Source organism: Brassica napus, chromosome C1 (genome assembly GCF_020379485.1).
Source record: "Brassica napus cultivar Da-Ae chromosome C1, Da-Ae, whole genome shotgun sequence".
Classification (NCBI taxonomy): Eukaryota; Viridiplantae; Streptophyta; class Magnoliopsida; order Brassicales; family Brassicaceae; genus Brassica; species Brassica napus.
In genome coordinates, this window is record NC_063444.1 from 1393764 (window position 1) to 1411859 (window position 18096).

Genomic DNA, 18096 nt, shown 5'->3' on the forward strand with positions numbered 1-18096 from the left:
GTGAAAGGATGAAACCATTTATGAGCAAGACGGATCTTAAGATTTTAAAAGTTATAAACAATGTAATAAAAATTATTATCATTTTATTTTAACCATTGGAAGGCTTTAAAATTTTGAGCTAATGTTTTATTTGTCTATGTCAAGAATAATTCTGTCCATGCGATTATGATCTCGAAGGCATACATTCTTTATGTTATAGACCATCATTTTTGTGTGTATACAATTCGAATATTTAATCATAGAAAGAAAGAAAGAAAGAGTTAATAGTTCTCAAATTATTGGTACTAGTCGTTAACATATGGATAAAGATCAATTTCAATATATTTAAAACTCAAAACTTTGCTTTGCCTTTCCCCCTCCAATGAAGTCAAATCAATTGTAAATAAATAAGTAAAGCAAAAAGGAGGTAAATTAGTCAAATTAAGCAGGCAATGTTGGGTACCAAACACAAACTTTAGTCTCTTTTAATCTTCTTTTCTCCAATATTTTTTTTACATTTTGTTTTTTCTAGCAGTTCCCTTGATTATTATTATCTTAATCTCTATCTAGTTAATTACCAACTCCACTTCTTACTTCTTATTCAAAGTCTCTTCCTATAAATACCTTCTTCCTCCCCCTCTTGCTTCATATCACTTCTCATCACAAAGTCTTCTCATCTCTTCATCTTCTCGTCAAACATAATGGCAGGACTCAGTAGCTCTCTCTTTGTTCTTTCTCTCCTTTGCGTTCTCCCTCTTTACCTCTGCCAACAGAGCTACGGAGGCAAACTAAACCCTGGTTACTACGCACATTCATGCCCGCAAGCCGGAGAGATCGTGAGATCAGTTGTAGCTCAAGCTGTTGCTAGAGAAACCCGTATGGCCGCTTCATTGATGAGACTTCATTTCCACGACTGCTTCGTTCAGGTTTTGTTGATTTCTTCAACGTCTATCATGTTTTATTTATTTGTTACGTACTGAGCAAGGTAGCCTTGAAATGTAGGGTTGTGATGGCTCTTTGCTTCTAGATAGCAGTGGGAGGATAGTGAGTGAGAAAAGCTCCAACCCTAACAGCAAATCAGCTCGTGGATTCGAAGTAGTTGACCGGATCAAAGCTCAACTTGAGAAACAATGCCCTGGAACTGTCTCTTGTGCTGATATTCTAACCCTAGCTGCTAGAGACTCCTCTGTTCTTGTAAGTCTTCTCTACAATGTTTGTTAAAAAAATTTGAAAAAAAGAGCTGATTCGGTTTGGTTTGGTTTGGTTTGGTTTAGACTGGTGGACCAAGCTGGATGGTCCCATTGGGAAGAAGAGATTCAAGAAGTGCAAGCTTGAGCGGTTCGAACAACAACATCCCTGCACCAAACAACACGTTCCAGACCATCCTCAGCAAGTTTAATCGTCAAGGACTTGATGTCACCGACCTTGTCGCTCTCTCCGGTAAGCTTTCTTCATTCTATCACAGTTACTTTACTTGCACGGTACAAATAATAAACCCTATAACCTTAATTTGTTATCAGGGAGTCACACTATTGGATTCTCGAGATGCACAAGTTTCAGACAGAGGCTATACAACCAGTCCGGAAACGGTCGTCCAGACATGACATTGGAACAATCATTCGCTGCTAACTTGCGTCAAAGGTGTCCAAGATCCGGAGGGGACCAGATTCTCTCGGTGCTGGACAAGGTCAGCCCGGCGAAGTTCGACAACAGCTACTTCAAGAACTTGATGGAGAACATGGGGTTGTTGAACTCGGACCAGGTTCTGTTCAGCAGCAATGATAAATCGAGAGATCTTGTAAAGAAGTATGCAGAGGATCAAGGAGAGTTTTTCGAGCAGTTTGCCGAGTCGATGATCAAGATGGGAAACATCTCTCCCTTGACCGGTTCGAGTGGTGAAATCAGGAAGAATTGCAGGAAGATAAACTCTTGAATTCATGATATGAGTAAAATGTTTTTGAGGGGAAGAAAATGTGTGACACTTGTTTACTTTGTGTGTTTTTTTTTCATGTCATTTGAAGTTTCTGAGGTGTGTTATTTTGATTTTGTGTTAAGATAAGAAAAAAGATTATTAGGGAATATTTTAAAATATTTTCTAATTTTCAGTTAAAATATTAGAGAATTTTTACCATTATCAATAGAAACTTGTCTATGAAATCTTATCAACATATATTATTAGTAAATTTTAATTTTATTATTGTAAACCAACTGGCTTATTGAAAGGAGATTTTTTAACAATGTGTTTAACCAACAATGATAACTAACCAAAATTATGCATCGCAAACCAATCATTAATGTGGAAATAGGTCAGTTTAATTGTTAAACTATAATTAAATTGGGTTCGAATCCCGGCCACTGGGGAATTAACATTTCGGCATTGCCACGGATAGAAAACCGACACATGGCAACACGTGACTAGTCTGGATCACTTTTGTGGGACCATGATATATAATTTTTTTTTAAAAAAATGTTAAACTATAGTGATCGGTTTGGCACTGAATACAATTCTTTTAAAAACTATTATTAGTTTCCTAAATAAACAATTATTGTTATTTGTTTTGAAAAAATGTAAATATGAAATTTTGGTATTACACCAATACCAAAAGATCAAATATGCTAACAAGTCAACATAATTCAGTTATTTTGCGTATTTTTTTTGTTCAGAATGAAACTCAGTCATTTAAAAAAGAAATCAGTAGAAAAAATCTTAAAAATCAAAAAAGACGATGTCTTTATAATATTAATAATCTAATCGAACAGTTCACTTAAGATGTCTTTCTTGTTCTCTAGCACCAGAATGTTGAGACTGTTGTACTTTTCACTGAACTTGTGATTGTCATATGATCTCACACTTTGGCTGATACCAAAAGTTGAGAGTACAACATACAGAGTAAACAAAGACATTGTGCAAGTTTTTGAGAATAGAAGAAGAAATAATGTATAAAACTCATTTTCTAAATATATAAAACTCATTCTCTAAATAACATTCTCATAGATCCAAAATAGTAAAACCGTTAAAATATTCTTAAAAGTAATCAATAAAGAAACATTTAAAATTTGCTAAATAACATCTGCCTAGATCAAAACATTTAAAATATTCTTAAAATAATCGATAAAGAAACATTATCATTAATGCAAACTAGGTGTTGTCCTGCACCATGTGCAGTAAGGAATTTTAAAATCTAACTTATATTTAAAAATAAATTTTATTAAATACTATACATTTTACTATTTTCTTACTAATATGTAATATAGATTTAATATATATTAAATCAATTTGTATAAAACTAATAAAAATGATATGACATTGAATAATTATCAAAAATTTAGCATAAACAATATTTATAAAATTTGTAGGTATATAAAAAACTAATGATCTTACGATTAGATATTTAAATTTTAAAAAAACTTGTAGAAATATTTGAAAGCTTTAGTAATAAAAATTGTATAATTATACAAAATAATAATATTTTGAAATTTAAAATGTTATATATGAATATATTTATTTTATAGATGATGTATGAGCTATTACCATATTTTAAAAAAGTTTACCAAAAAGAAATATCAATATTAAATGTAATATATGAATTATTATCATATTCTAATAAGTTTGTCAAAAATATAAATCAACATTAAATGAAATTATCCATGTCATATTTTTTCGGAAGCTATGTCATCAATTTCAGTAGCCATGTCATATTTGTTTTATGAAATTGATTATAAAGAGGACATGTGGCAAAATCAAGTTAAAATTGAAGTTAAAATTGAAGTTAAAATTGAAGTTCTACTAATGAATAAGAACACTTTTTGAAACCGTGTTCTGCATAACTTTAAAAATCTAATTGGAGATGATGTGTTTATAATCTTTTGAACTATAATATGAAATAAAAGAGTATCTTGGCTTTGTTATGTATGGATGCTGTTGAATTGTAGTGTCTAATTAAAGTATTAGAATTGCAATGTTGCTTCTGGATTGTAAGGAATCTTGAGGCGCAGCGATTAGAATAGCTTTGTAGTCTAGAGACGACAACTGGTGTTAGATGTTCTAGCATCGGTATGATTCTGTTTATCCAAATTGTCTAAAGCTTATAAGTATTTGGCTGCAGGTGCATTAAAATGGAGCAAGGAACATGCTGAGTAGGCATTCATATGTTTATTACAAATGTAAGACGCCATGGAAAGTCGATCAGTAGCCTTTTATGTAGAGGTTGAAAGATCACATTTTTGCCTTGGCGCGATTAATACACAAAGGTTTGTTCCTTGGATCAACCATTCTCTCGGTGGTTTGTACTAATCGTTCTTGATGATCTCTGATCTCTTGTAAAGAGAAAGAGAGGATTTAGGCTATTTCTTTCACTTAATAAATAAACATGTTATTTCTTAACTTTATAGTCTTGTGCACAAGCTTTTAGTGTTAATTAAACTGCGAAAAGGAGCTGTTCTAGTTTTGAAGATAGAAACAGGTCAAGAACTCAACCTGAGATCATTACATTTTGGTTTATAGTTACAATATTAAAGGGCACACATAGATGTTATACTTTATCGTCGTGGAACCGCCACCTAGTTTCTTTAGGGGACCTTCCATTTTTGCAGTTTTTCAAGTAATGGTCGTTGTCTTTAGGCTTTTGCTGCAAGAGACCAAGAAGTATCTTAATAAAACTATATTGAAAAATCTTTTGAAAGAAGAGAATACACAAAACGCGCAACAAACCTTAACGGATGAGCTTGAGAGCATTGAGAGAATACTAAGACAGATTGAACTTAGTCTCATCGCAGGCGACCATGAATCATACAAAACATCTGCATCAGCAAGCTCTTGTTACTAGACTTTATGTAATATAGGGGAAAAACACACGTGAGTACATTGTGTGTTGTTTCTTACCCAAGCAAATATGACCGTTGCTGTAAATATGAGGATGGAGTGGAGCTGGATGCTGAAAGATAACCTGTTTTTAGGTTAAGGGATTAATGTGATGATTAGATATTGATAAAATTATTAATAACAAAAAAGAGTTTTTAAGGAGGAACCTGTGGAGCTTCCATAGGATAATGCTCAGGAAATTCCACTTGAAGTTGGTAAGTTTCATTGGCATAAAGGGTTCCTGGAGCTCCATTCACTTCAATGATCCATCTTTTCACACCAACATTTTCAACATTAAATCATTTGTTTTTCGAAAATGAAACGAAAAATGGGTATAGTAATGTACCGTTGGAGATTATCAGAGACTCTGTGCTTGAAACCTGCAGGAGGACTAGTCTGCCACTCCATGAACTCTTTCTGTAGTCTATTAGTGGCGATTTTGGTCAGACCCTAACCAAAAAAAAAAAAAGAGAGATGATCAAGCCAAAAGGATATATAACACAACAGGTTTCTTTTTGGATACCAGTTGAAGAAGCAATTAATGAACCAACCTTGCGAGTTGATGCAGATGAAGTTGTCATTTGTAGTTTAAAAAGTTATTACAGTGATTTTGAGTGTAAGAGAGATGGAGAGAAGATAGTGTTTGTGTGTTTTTGTCTCAGCCTCATCCATGAGCATTTTTATAGTGTCTTATCATCTCCATCTCGTGTTCAAAGTAATGTATCTATGTCCAGTCATCAAGCCGACGTCGTGTTATCATATCTTTCCACTTGTGCTAGGGAACCGAAACTTTACTCGCTTTTGCTACTCTCACGAACACGATCACGATCACGATTACGATCAGTTTGGAATATAATCACTAAGCATTCCAAAATCTGTGTACTTCCTAAGATTCATACTAAGTATTTCCGCTAGTTGTGTAAAATTTATTGTGTCCAAATACAAGCTGTTCTCCAACTATATATGTACCCTTTGATGGATGATATTTCATCGGTGCCTTGGTTGCTTTCATTGTCTCTTTTTGGCGCTTGTGATTATTTTGGATGGATTGGTTCACATGTGTAAGAGCAACTTGATTCAATCATCTAAGTATATCAAATTTGACTAGTCATTACAATCTTGATGTTGCATGCATTTGCTTCAATCTTGAAACAGAAGATGTCCACATACTTTTCTCCACAGAAACTATGGGCCATGGCGATGGCAACATGAATCTAATGTTATAAAGTATCTCACTAGTCCAAGTTGTCTCAAGAAATACACTTGTTACTTGTTAGAGAACTTTGCCTTTGTGTTTTTAACCAAAATGTGAAAATCTATGGCATAACTAGAGAGAACTCTAACTACATCAAGAAGGTCCATTGAAACCGAAACTGCCAAGAATAGAAAGATATTATGTGAGAGAATCTTGAAGTTGCTATTATTATGATAAAGATGCTTCTCTTTTTGAGTTGTGGGTCTAAATACAATGCAAGCTTTGACTTTTGCTACACGTAAGCTCCATAGGTTTTTATTCTTTCTTATCTATGACAATAAGATATTAAAACATAGGTGACAACAACAAAGAAGCATATACACTTTAGTGAGTTTAAAATTAACTTTATGTTCCTTTGCATCAATCATACTGCTCTGCTCAAACTTGGCTGCTCATCTTTATGAAGAATCAACTCATCACAACCTTGCATTCGTCTAGAAAAAGAATGTCAAATATTCCCAAAACTAAAAAGATGATAGATTCCTCATCACTTATCACGTTGGAGGAGCATTCATCATAGATTGATGATTAGATGCTTTCACTAATTTCGGTGCGTAATCATAAAGCATATACCTTAGGGTGAGAGAAGAAAGAGTTAGCAAGAACTTTGTATGGATTGAGAATCCCCTTAGGGTCCATCAAATTTTTAATGCAACCTGCAGATATTATATCCTCGTAAGAATAGAGTGACCCAAGAGTTCTAAACGTAGCTAGTTGGGTTTGTTAAAATAATATTCACCAATCACCACAATCCAAATTAAATGGTAAGTTTCAGAGAGGTCCATATTCTAGGAAAAAATATTGTTTCAAAAAGATATATTTTTTACTTTTTTAATGTATTATTTAATGATAAATTGTTAATTTTTTTCATAAAAAAATTAATGGTGTTTATTGGATTTTTATTGGCTAAAAGTTATGAAAAATTGTTATTCACAAAAATCAATGTATTCATAATCAAATTTTAATGTGTTTTCTTAATATATGTGAAAAGTCTAAAATATGTATTTTTTTTAGACGTAGTACTAACAAAACATGTTCGTGTTGTTAGGCAAGAGCATCAGCCTAGTAGACCCTTTGTACTTGTGCATCCAATCTGTTACTGCAGTCTCAAGCCTCTCTTCATTTTCAATCACGCTTCTCTCACCTAGTATCTCCTTGAAGTAGCTAAACCTCAGCTAATAAGATACGAATTCAAAATGTAAATATTAGTATATCTAAACGTTTGATATTTTACAAGTGAAATTTAATTTAAAAAAAAAAAGTCAAAGCTGAAACAGAACGAGACATTGAGTTATGTTTTGGTCGGAGATTACTTAAAGATTTACATCCAAATCTTATGAAATCTCCTGACCTTCTCCTTCTCTATTACCAAAAAATGTTCGTTAGAAAGAGGAGACGGAATAAAATGTCCGTACTACCCCTGAGTCTGGACAACGAAACGCTGCGTTTTAGTGTGAACATCCGAGTAGATTGACTTTTGTAAAATCCCTAAAGCCTTGAGAGCCTCCCATTGTTGTTCCTTGAGAGGAGCTTCATCCTCCATCTCCCCCAATGGCGTCTTCTTCACTCTCGTCTCTTTCCTCCATCCTCAGCAACCCTCAAGGCTGCTCTCTCTGCTTCAAATCCTCTACAAGACGCGGTCTCTCTCGAACATTCCTCTCCTCGAAACTTAACCATTCTTCTTCTTCTTCCTCTGCTCTCCTCCCTCGTTGCTATCGTCTCACACAGAACTCGATCAAGAGGAAGAAAGGGTTTGCATTAGATCTTTCCAGAAGCTTCTCTGTTTCTCAAACTAAGTTCGATGGCCCAAGCCTCCACCAATTCATCTCCAAAGCTCAAACTTCCCTTACCGCTCCTCAAACCGAATCTGAGTAAGTCGCTTTAACACCTTAATGCTCTGTTTTTTGAAGGTGTTTAGCCGTTGAAAGTTTCGAACTTTAGATGAGATTAGAGTTCCAATTTAGTTGCAAAAGCCATGTAATTGCTCACTAAGCCATAGTTTAAAGCTCTGTTTTAAAAAAAAAAGTCTAGACCTTGACGTCTTAAAGCTCTGTGTTTTAAGGAATCTCATTTGCTTTGCAACCTTATAATTGATGTTAGCCATTGATTGGTCAATCAAAAACCCTTAAAGTCTCGAACTATAGATGATTAGAGTTCCACCAATCCATAGATTGTGCAAGCTTGTGTTCGTTGCTGTTCAAAGTCTGGACCTTTACATGATCTTACCAACACCTTAAAAGCTCTGTTTTCGAAAGAATTGGTGTTTAGCCATTGGAAATTTCGAACTTTACATGAGATTAGAGTTCCAATTTAGTTGCAGTAGCCATGTGTTTGCTCACCAATCGTGAGCTTGTGCAAGTTTTGTGTTCGTTGCTGTTCAAAGTCTGGACCTTTACATGCTATTACTAACACTTTAAAGCTCTGTTTTTGGTGTTAGTCATTGAAAGTTGCTCTGTTTTTGGTGTTTAGCCATTGAAAGTTTCGAACTTTTAGATGATTAGAGTTCCAATTTAGTTGTGTTTGCTCACCAATCGTTAGATTCTGCAAGTTTTGTGTTCGTTGTGTGTTCAAAGTCTGGACCTTTACTAATACATTTCTCTGGCTCTGTCTTGCTCTTAGATGCACCACACAAGACTCCGACATTTCATCACCATCAAAAGGTAGGATCTATCACGAAACATACGGATGCCAGATGAACATCAACGACATGGAGATAGTCCTCTCCATCATGAACAACTCCGGCTACAAAGAAGTAGTCACCGACCCCGAGAGCGCGGAAGTCATCTTCATCAACACTTGCGCCATCCGTGACAACGCGGAGCAGAGAGTGTGGCAAAGGCTCAACTACTTCTGGTTCCTGAAACGCCAATGGAAAGCCAATGTCGCCGAAGGGAGAGCAAAGTCTACTAAACCTCCCAAAGTTGTCGTCTTGGGATGCATGGCTGAGAGGCTAAAGGACAAGATTCTTGATTCCGACAAAATGGTCGATGTGGTGTGTGGTCCTGATGCGTACAGAGACCTCCCGAGGCTGCTGGAAGAAGTGGACTACGGTCAGAAGGGAATCAACACTCTTCTCTCTCTAGAAGAGACTTACGCAGACATAACTCCTGTCCGAATCTCTCAGAACGCTATAACAGCCTTTGTATCGGTCATGAGAGGATGCAACAACATGTGTGCTTTCTGCATTGTGCCGTTCACAAGAGGGAGAGAGCGGTCACGTCCTGTTGAGTCCATCGTCCGCGAGGTTAAGGAGCTGTGGGAGTCCGGTGTGAAAGAAGTGACTCTCTTAGGACAGAACGTGAACAGCTACAACGATGATTCGTCTGATCCTGAGCCATCAGGAGGAGGGGGTGCTAAGTGGGAGTACAGTGAAGGGTTCTCGAGCAGGTGTAAGGTTAAAAACATGGGTTTGAGGTTTGCTGATCTTTTGGACAGACTCTCTTTGGAGTTTCCTGAGATGAGGTTTAGGTTTACTTCTCCTCACCCTAAAGATTACCCTGATGATCTGCTGTATCTGATGAGGGATAGGCATAACATATGTAATCTCATTCATCTTCCTGCACAGTCTGGTAATAGTAGGATACTTGATAGGATGAAGAGAGGTTACACCAGAGAAGCTTACTTGGATCTTGTTAAGAAGATTCGGAGTATTATACCGGACGTGGCTATAACCAGCGATTTCATAACTGGTAAGCTTACTCAAAAAAAAAAAAACATTGATTTAAAACTCTTTTGTTATGTTTTTAGATGTCTTCAACTAGGTTGTTGGTAGTCATGGGCATATTATCTGAAACCCGAAAACCGAATCAGAAAAACCAAGACCGAAACCGGACCGAGAATTACAAAAACCCGAATGGTTCCTATTTGTCTAAACCCAAAAAACCGGAAACTGAACCGAGACCCGCACGAGTAACTGAATATCCTAATTATATTTAATTTTAAAATAATTATATATAATATAATTTATAAATCGATAATTATTTTGAAAAACCTGAATTTCTCAAATATTTTTCGGTTTTTTGGGTTTTCTAGGTTTTGTTGGTTTCAGGCCGAACCAAAACCGAACTATTTATAATTCGTTTCTGTTTCGGGTTTTGTATAAAAATAGAAACCCGACCCAAACATTACTAACCGATCCGATCCGAAAAATGTTCAGTTCCTAAACAGGTCTTATATACCCAAACCCGAGTAACCCGACCCGAACTGAAAACCCGAATGCCCAGCACTAGTTTTGCCTTGTTGGTTACATTGTATTGGTCACCATTAGCTTTATCAAAACTCAGCCAATAATGTCTCGTGAATGTTGTGAATCGGCAGGCTTCTGTGGAGAAACCGAAGAAGAGCACCAAGAAACGCTAAGCCTGGTGAGAGCAGTTGGATACGACATGGCGTATATGTTTGCATACAGCATGAGGGAGAAGACGCACGCTCACAGGAACTACACAGACGACGTTCCAGAGGAAGTGAAGCAGAGACGTTTAACAGAACTCATCGAAGCCTTCCGCGAGACAACAGGTCCTTGTTACGACTCTCAGGTCGGTTCGGTCCAGTTAGTTTTGGTGGAAGGGCCGAACAAGAGAGCTCCTGAGACAGAACTGATCGGCAAAACAGATAAAGGACATCGTGTTTCGTTTGTTAGAAAGCCTCTTTTTGATAAAGACAAAGGGAATGGTGATTTGAAGAGGAGTCCTGAAGTTGGTGACTTCGTGGAGGTTAAGATAGAGAGATCGACGAGAGCGTCTTTGTACGGAGAAGCTCTAGCGATTAGTAAGATGTCGTTGTTTCACGATGTTGGTGGTGTTGATGCTGTTGTTGCGTCCTGCGCAAGTTAAATTTTCATTTTGTTTCTTTTCAAAAAAGGCTTTGGAATATTATTTTTACCTTTTCTGTATACTTTTTTATAGTTGTATCCAAAACTTACTTTTTACAATTTGTAATCGAAAAGGAAAAGAGATAGTGACACTAGAGATGTCGTAATCAATGGTTTAATGTATCGAAATTTGCAAAGGGTTGATTTGACTGTGACAAGTCAACCTGTTATTGTGTTTCTTCTACTACGCTCTGTTGCCTGCTCCTTTCCATTTACTTACTATTGTTAACTGGAAACACTGACCACCGACAAAACGAAACACCACATAGAAACTGATCCATGCAAAAATAAACTTGGTGAATATCATAAAAGTTATTGCAGTGAATAAATTCAAGAACTAGAAATCATGTTTAAATACAAGATAATAGAAGATTGTGAACTTTATTAATTATCAAAAGACACGAGAAATGAATCCTCACTTGTCTACATCCGCAATCCATACTTTATTTTGTTTTTTAAGTAATAGTAGCAGTTAATGTAACACATATACTCACTGCTAAAAGGTTCACTGCTCGAAACACTATAAATTGTCTCTGTAGTCTAGGCTAGCTCCAGCCTAACTAATCTAAAGTTATTGAGTCAAGTATAATATACAGGGCATTAGGCAGAAAGCTTTCTGATTAGTTAATTGTGAACCGACCTTGTATTAACATGTGTACCTCAGCTTTATATCAGACATTTATTCGATTAGTTAATGTCACTCTTGGATGTTATTAAGTCTAAAGTTAAAAGAGGGAACCAACAAAAGCTTTCCAATCACATGTGATAGTAATCACACCACCCAATACTAAAGCTGGATCAAGTTATTCATAACACTCCATAGGTATCTAATAACAAGTGCGGGTGCAAAATATCATTGACTATACAATGGCATTGACAAATAATATAGTTTAATAGCACTGATTAACATAGATCATTTTTTTGTGTGGCTGTCATGATTTATCAAAGTATTATAGGATCATGGATTAACCGGTGAACTTATGTTCATCAGTGTTTCAAAACGTAAAAGTAATTCTTGAATTCCGTATTTTTCAACGCATTTGATCATCTTTTATTTGCGTAGTCCGATCTTCTTTTTTTCACTGAATAATACTTTCATTCATTCAAGTTTCTGTCCAAAATAACCTACCAAAAAAAAAAGTTTCTGTCCAAAATACAGTCAGAACACTAAATGGAAGCCATAACAAGACAAGTTTGGGTGGTCCGATCTATAGTATCAAGTTTGGGTTTAATAGTATTTAATCATTTACAGGTTAGTATATTCATAGATGTACAAAGTATTTACTAAAAATGGTTAAACATTACTATTAAAATACAATAAATCTATACTATTTTAAAAGGGTTATATGAGCATCAGAGAGGACGTCCACGTCAGACAATAAAATCAACCAATCAAGAGATATCTTTTTGACACGTCATCTCGGCTGTGGATTGTTGGGCTTCGATTTTTTTTTTAAAGATAGAATGTTAATGATGTTGGCTCAGTAAGTCCATCTCCTTTGCTTTTGCCTCTTCTTCACGCCTTCTGCGATCTGAGAGTCCAGAGATGACGTTTCCCTTTCTGTTTTCTCCAGATCCCGATTTGCTAGATCGATTCGTTGCTCCCTTCAGGAAACGAAAACCAGTCCGCGTCTACATGGACGGCTGCTTCGACATGATGCACTACGGCCACTGCAACGCGCTCCGGCAGGCGTGCTCTCTACGACGAATTGGTCGTCGGCGTGGTCAGCGACGAGGAGGTCATAGCTAACAAGGGACCTCCCGTTACGCCTCTTCACGAGAGGTGATGATGATCTCTTTTGTTGTGTATCCAAAATCGCTTTATTTTTTTGTTCTGATTTGTGTAGTTGGTTGTGTGTGTTTTAGGATGATATTGGTGAAGGCTGTTAAGCGGGTGGATGAGGTTATTCCCGATGCTCCTTACGCAATCACGGAGGAGTTCATGAAGAGGTTGTTTGATGAGTATCGGATTGATTACATTATCCATGGGGATGATCCTTGTGTTCTTCCTGATGGAACTGATGCTTATGCCTTGGCTAAGAAGGCTGGGAGGTATAAGAAGATCAAGCGTACTGAAGGAGTTTCCAGCACTGATATCGCTGGTAAAATAAAAACTTACAGTACATTCAATTGTTGCTTAGATTTTGTTTATCTGCTAAGGGGAGATAACGAGCTGTTAAGGGGATATACAAACTGTTAACGGTTAATGGATAGGTTTGACTAATCACATAAAGATTATAACTTTGTTCGAGTTTCTGCAGGTCGATAACAAACATTTTGGAATTTTAAGGAACGAACTTTCGATATGGAAACTTTGATTCTTCTTCCGCTGAGAATGGGTTTGAGTCTTATAGGTAGAGATGTATGAGGTAGAGACTAAAGGAATGAATTTTCAATTTGGAAACTATGATTCTTCATCGGCTAAGAATGGTTTTGTGTATCTTTGTTTAGTAAACCTCACAATGTGGTCTCTTTTGTAGAATGAGAAACGAGAGAGAGTGGTGAAGGCAAGTCGTGATATCACTATGAACATCAAAAAAGTCATCTTTCAAGTTCACAGGTAACAACATCAAACTCTTATACTCTGTTTTGTTTTGGGTGATAATGTTTTTTTTTTATGTGGCAGACTCAGTAAAGACAACAAAGAAGAGGTTCTGGAGAAAGCAGGGAAAGATTTAGAAGCAGTGAGGGAACAACACTTTGCCCGGCTGATGAAAGAGCTTCAAGGAACTGATTTTTGGAAGCTCCGGCGAGCTTACTCCCCAGGGGTCTGTCAGAGAATCATAAACAATCATTCATCTTTCTAAAACCATTTTGGTTTAACTGATACATGATTGTGTGTGGGTTAACTTACAGGTGCAGGAATATGTTGAAGATGCAACGTTTTATAAGTTCGGCATGTCCGGAACACTCTGTACTCTAGATGAGATTAACTCTACGCTTTTACCGCTTAGTGACCCTTCTCTAGAGCCACTGCAGATCAACATCCTTGACTATATTCTCGGGGTATGTTGTAGACTCTCTTGATTTAATGTTAACTCTGTTAAGAAGATCTCAGTTTATGTTTGCTTACTTGTGCAGCTTGCAGATATGACTAGAGAGCTAATGAGGATGGCGATTGGTAGAATATCAGATGGTGAAGTCAAGTTCGCGCAGAGAATTTTGTCAGTTTGTCAGACAGATTCACAGAGAACTTTTGCTGGTCGTGCCTCAGATGGATGATAGTTATGACATGAATTCAAAGATGGAAGTAATGCTTCAAAGTGTGATCAAAATTGAGAATGGTACATTATCTTAGCAGTATTTTTCTTAGCTTTTTGTTATTACATGTAATTCTTGATTTGGTTTGTTTTGGTTGATGACCAACTTTGTCCATTGCAGGTTTCACACAGACGAACTAGAAATCTACTCTTACTTGTGTGGCTGTTTATGGTATAGATAAAAAAATGTTGGAGACTTGCATTACTTATTTATGTGATAATATGAAGCTTTTTTAGTTTCACTTTCTAGCTATTGCTCTGTCAAACTTCTCATTTTGTTTTCTTGGCTTCGGGTTGTTTCTTCTACTGCAAAACGAGGTTTTAGTAAGGATTTTGTGCTATGTAATACTTATTCATTTCATAGTTAAGTTTATTATGTGTTAAACGTTGGAAAGTGTAAGATTTAGAGGAAGAATGGAAAAAAAAAACTTTTATCCAAGGTTAAGTTGATCAAAGTATCTACATATCAAATTATATATAATAGTAATACAAAAACTCAACAAACCAGACATCAATTAGTTTATCAATTTTTGAAATTGTCTTATCTCTATATTAGAATTAGAATTAGTTATAAAACTAAAGTAATATAAAATTTAGGTTATTTACTGCATAGATATTCTATCTTATTTACCAATACCATCATCTCCTTTTTCGTTCTTATTAAAAAGAAGAAAAATATTATATGTATCAACCTAAATACATAAAAGCTTTCTTTTTAACAGTAACTCTTACAAAAAGGAAATATTAATATATGAAAATTTCACCTTTTATTATAGTCCCTCTCTATACAAATAATGGATTTTTTAAAAAAGTCTTTTACTTGCATAATGCATACAAAAGATTGATGTTCTATTTTTAATTAATGCATTTCACTTGAAAACTTAACACATAAATCAAAATACGAAGGAGTGGTTTAATTTTATTGGGAAGCAAATAAAATTAACAAAAATAATAAATCAAAATATTTGTTTAATTTTTATTAATATATGGAAAAAAAATTATAACATCAATATTTTAAATTCAAAAGGAGTATATAATTAATATAATAAATTAGTTTGTTTATGTAGTATATAAATAATCCAGCTGAAGATAATCTACGAAGTTTAAATCAGCTGTAAAATTTACGATTTTTTTATATACCTCAATAAATAAGATAAAATTTATTTAAACCATAACTAGGTTTAGTTAACTTTTACTCATCTTAATTATCATTTTATATATGATTTTCAGTAATAACCGAAACCAAATGGTGAGTTATTGAATTTTTTTAGATACAAAGCAATGAATAAATACAAACCTATTTAATTTTTCTACCAATTTAATAGTTGAAAAATTGATTGTAATATATATAAACAATTTCTATTCAAATATAAGTGTAAATTTTTTAATTTAACTAAAACTTACACTCATGTGTAGTTAAAATATTTTTAAAAGTATTTTATATAATTTTTAATTTTTGTTTACAATCAAAACTAAACTACAATTTAGTTTCTAATTATACTGTCATAATTAAAATGTTAATTAAATAATTTCGAAAATATAGCTTTAAAAGATTCTAAAAGATATTTGAAAGATTTGGTTGGACATTTTCTTAAGATATTTATTAGTATTTTAAATAAAAATAAATATATTATAATTAAGTTATGTAAAATTTCATAAATATTTTAAGAATTTTCCAAATAAAAAGAATCACACATAAAAGGTGTCATGATTTCTATTTTAATAGATTATATATAAATAAATCCATATGAATTTTTGAATAACCATATAATGAAAAGCAAAGGAGAATACAATTTATAAAAACACAAATAAAAATAGAACTCAGTATTGATCCTAACCAAAAAAATATAAATCATTATAAATCTAACAATTTCTTATACTGAGAACTTAAATAGGTCTTTTACAAAAACAAAAAAAAAAGAACTCAAATGGATAAAGATGAGGAATTGGATTATAACTAAGACTTAATTAGTTTTTGTTAATTCTATTTTATTTTAGATATTAAAACAATAAAGTTTAATTTAAATAGCTTCAAAGTCATAAATTATTTCATTTTTAATTCTGTAAAAAATATACATATATATGTACTTTAAAAAACATCACATGTATATGTACTCAAATAAAATAATATCCAAATTTATATTTTATTTAAATTTTATGCAAAAACCCGGGCGTAGCCCGGGAAAGGTTCTAGTAATAAGTAAAGAAAATTGGTTGGGTGGGAGATGTAGCTATCTAGTATCTAAAAATGAGACGAGACAAAACGGCCTAAGTGTGGCTCAATAGCCGCTCCTAATTTCTGTTCCCTCATTTATTCCTACATCACAACATTTATTTTGTTCTCTTAAATTAACACTATAAACGTGGACTTAGATTGTTAAAAAAAATCAACAAGTTGCTCAAAAAAAATCAACAAACGAGACATTAAACACTAGAGATTAGGTTGGAAGATTTTTATTTACAATCTATCTAACTAGATTTTATCGCTTTATATAGCAGCTAAGAAAATAGATGTATTTTAACTTGGTTCACTATTTTACATTACTTTAAGTAACAAAGAGAAAAAAAATTATATACCAACACTTCATAAATATTGAAGCGTTGAGTATTTAATTGTAATATACATATTTAGAATTAATGATAGAGAATGGACTATACCCTCGTTGTTGTATTAAATCGGATAGAATGTAAGTACGGGTTATTGGTTGTTGTATTTTAATAGATATGAAAATCCAAACTAAATCTAGTGTTATTGATTCTATGATTTTTAAATTTGTATTAAAATCATGTGTTATTGGTTTAATGATTCATAAATTATATATCAAATCAAGTATTATTCAATCGTACGGATTTACTAATATATTTGATTTAATAATGAATTTGAATGGATTTGTTTGGATTTTTTAGTTAAAAATACAAAGACTCAAATCCGAGGGAAAACTTCCAGATTTGCATATTTTACTTGGATTTATAAATACTATATGAATTTCTAAATCAATCAAAATATATAAACCAATAACACCTCCTTATTGTTGGCCTGAACAAAGTATACTTTTGTAACGAAGTACACATTTTTTGAATGAATGTTAAACTTATTAAAAAAAAAAAATCTTTACAATAAAGTACAATTTAACTACCCTTGGTACTAATCCCTTTAATAACAAAGATGTTATGAAGTTTTAAAACAACTTCTTCTAGTCAAATACATATGCACGTCGCTTATTAAATGTTTTGGAATTGTTTGTTAGAGAATAATAATATCTAATGATAACTTTGAATAGTAATTGCATAAAAATGGTTTTTTAAAAAAAACTCAAAAAATAAATAAAGAAGAAATAAAAGCTAAGAACCAGGTTCTTAAAATATAGTTTTTAGAATTGGTAAGAACCTCTAAAAACATCTCTAAAAAAGAATTATATTTTGAAGTTTTCAAAACTTTATATTTGAAATTTAAAGATATTTTTCTCCAAAAGCAAAACTTCAAACTCAACTTCAAAACTATTTATATTTTATAATATGATCCTCATATTTATCTTCATAAAACTTTTGTAAATAACTAGCACATATATAAACATATTACAACAATAATAACTAATAAAATATTATATTAAAATATAAAATTTAAAATAAAAATAACTTAATTAATATTAAACTTTCAAACATAATATCATATTATTCCATTAAATGATTTTGTGTAATGCATATATGATATTAATATTTGTAAATATGTTAGATCAAGACAAGAAAGTAAAAGAGAAACAAAAAATATTGCTAAAAACTAATTTTTATCAATGATATTAATACTCGTGAATATTTCGATAGGAACAAGAAATAATTGTACGAAAAAGACATCAAAAACAACAACAACAAC

The 18096-nt window shown here is 33.5% G+C and overlaps 4 protein-coding genes and 1 pseudogene across 4 annotated transcripts; 4 read left to right on the forward strand and 1 right to left on the reverse strand.

Annotated features, from left to right (window-relative positions):
• Positions 1–609: 609 nt before the first annotated feature.
• Positions 610–2070, forward strand: LOC106370045 (peroxidase 49). Its single transcript, XM_013810123.3, has 4 exons — positions 610–905; positions 982–1173; positions 1254–1419; positions 1500–2070. The coding sequence occupies exons 1-4, from the start codon at positions 681–683 to the stop codon at positions 1910–1912; spliced, it is 996 nt and encodes a 331-aa protein (XP_013665577.2). The 5' UTR covers positions 610–680; the 3' UTR covers positions 1913–2070.
• A 2327-nt stretch (positions 2071–4397) lies between these two features.
• Positions 4398–5735, reverse strand: LOC106370036 (probable ubiquitin-conjugating enzyme E2 17). Its single transcript, XM_013810116.3, has 6 exons — positions 5392–5735; positions 5187–5290; positions 5008–5110; positions 4862–4925; positions 4691–4779; positions 4398–4607 (listed from the first exon to the last, which is right to left on the reverse strand). Exons 1-6 carry the CDS (start codon positions 5419–5421, stop codon positions 4512–4514), a joined length of 486 nt encoding a protein of 161 aa, XP_013665570.2. The 5' UTR covers positions 5422–5735; the 3' UTR covers positions 4398–4511.
• A 1830-nt stretch (positions 5736–7565) lies between these two features.
• Positions 7566–11088, forward strand: LOC106448735 (CDK5RAP1-like protein). The gene is made up of 3 exons (XM_048745061.1): positions 7566–7966; positions 8715–9784; positions 10413–11088. The coding sequence occupies exons 1-3, from the start codon at positions 7647–7649 to the stop codon at positions 10925–10927; spliced, it is 1905 nt and encodes a 634-aa protein (XP_048601018.1). The 5' UTR covers positions 7566–7646; the 3' UTR covers positions 10928–11088.
• Positions 11089–12511: 1423 nt separating this feature from the next.
• Positions 12512–13323, forward strand: LOC125580860 (ethanolamine-phosphate cytidylyltransferase-like). Its single transcript, XM_048746108.1, has 3 exons — positions 12512–12651; positions 12832–13067; positions 13256–13323. The coding sequence occupies exons 1-3, from the start codon at positions 12512–12514 to the stop codon at positions 13321–13323; spliced, it is 444 nt and encodes a 147-aa protein (XP_048602065.1).
• LOC125580531 lies at positions 13074–14610 on the forward strand (annotated as a pseudogene).
• The last annotated feature ends 3486 nt before the right edge of the window (positions 14611–18096 follow it).

Excerpts from the sequence above, each read along its gene's own strand:
- LOC106448735 (XM_048745061.1), top strand. The coding sequence starts at position 7,647 with ATGGCGTCTTCTTCACTCTCGTCTCTTTCCTCCATCCTCAGCAACCCT. Across the intron at positions 7,967-8,714 it reads GCTCCTCAAACCGAATCTGA|ATGCACCACACAAGACTCCG; the intron begins GTAAGTCGCTTT and ends TCTTGCTCTTAG. Across the intron at positions 9,785-10,412 it reads AACCAGCGATTTCATAACTG|GCTTCTGTGGAGAAACCGAA; the intron begins GTAAGCTTACTC and ends GTGAATCGGCAG.
- LOC106370045 (XM_013810123.3), top strand. The coding sequence starts at position 681 with ATGGCAGGACTCAGTAGCTCTCTCTTTGTTCTTTCTCTCCTTTGCGTT. Across the intron at positions 906-981 it reads TCCACGACTGCTTCGTTCAG|GGTTGTGATGGCTCTTTGCT; the intron begins GTTTTGTTGATT and ends CTTGAAATGTAG. Across the intron at positions 1,174-1,253 it reads CTAGAGACTCCTCTGTTCTT|ACTGGTGGACCAAGCTGGAT; the intron begins GTAAGTCTTCTC and ends GGTTTGGTTTAG.
- LOC125580860 (XM_048746108.1), top strand. The coding sequence starts at position 12,512 with ATGACGTTTCCCTTTCTGTTTTCTCCAGATCCCGATTTGCTAGATCGA. Across the intron at positions 12,652-12,831 it reads GGCCACTGCAACGCGCTCCG|GATGATATTGGTGAAGGCTG; the intron begins GCAGGCGTGCTC and ends TGTGTGTTTTAG. Across the intron at positions 13,068-13,255 it reads TTCCAGCACTGATATCGCTG|GAACGAACTTTCGATATGGA; the intron begins GTAAAATAAAAA and ends TGGAATTTTAAG.
- LOC106370036 (XM_013810116.3), bottom strand. The coding sequence starts at position 5,421 with ATGACAACTTCATCTGCATCAACTCGCAAG. Across the intron at positions 5,291-5,391 it reads CATCTGCATCAACTCGCAAG|GGTCTGACCAAAATCGCCAC; the intron begins GTTGGTTCATTA and ends TTTTTTGGTTAG. Across the intron at positions 4,926-5,007 it reads ATCCTATGGAAGCTCCACAG|GTTATCTTTCAGCATCCAGC; the intron begins GTTCCTCCTTAA and ends ACCTAAAAACAG.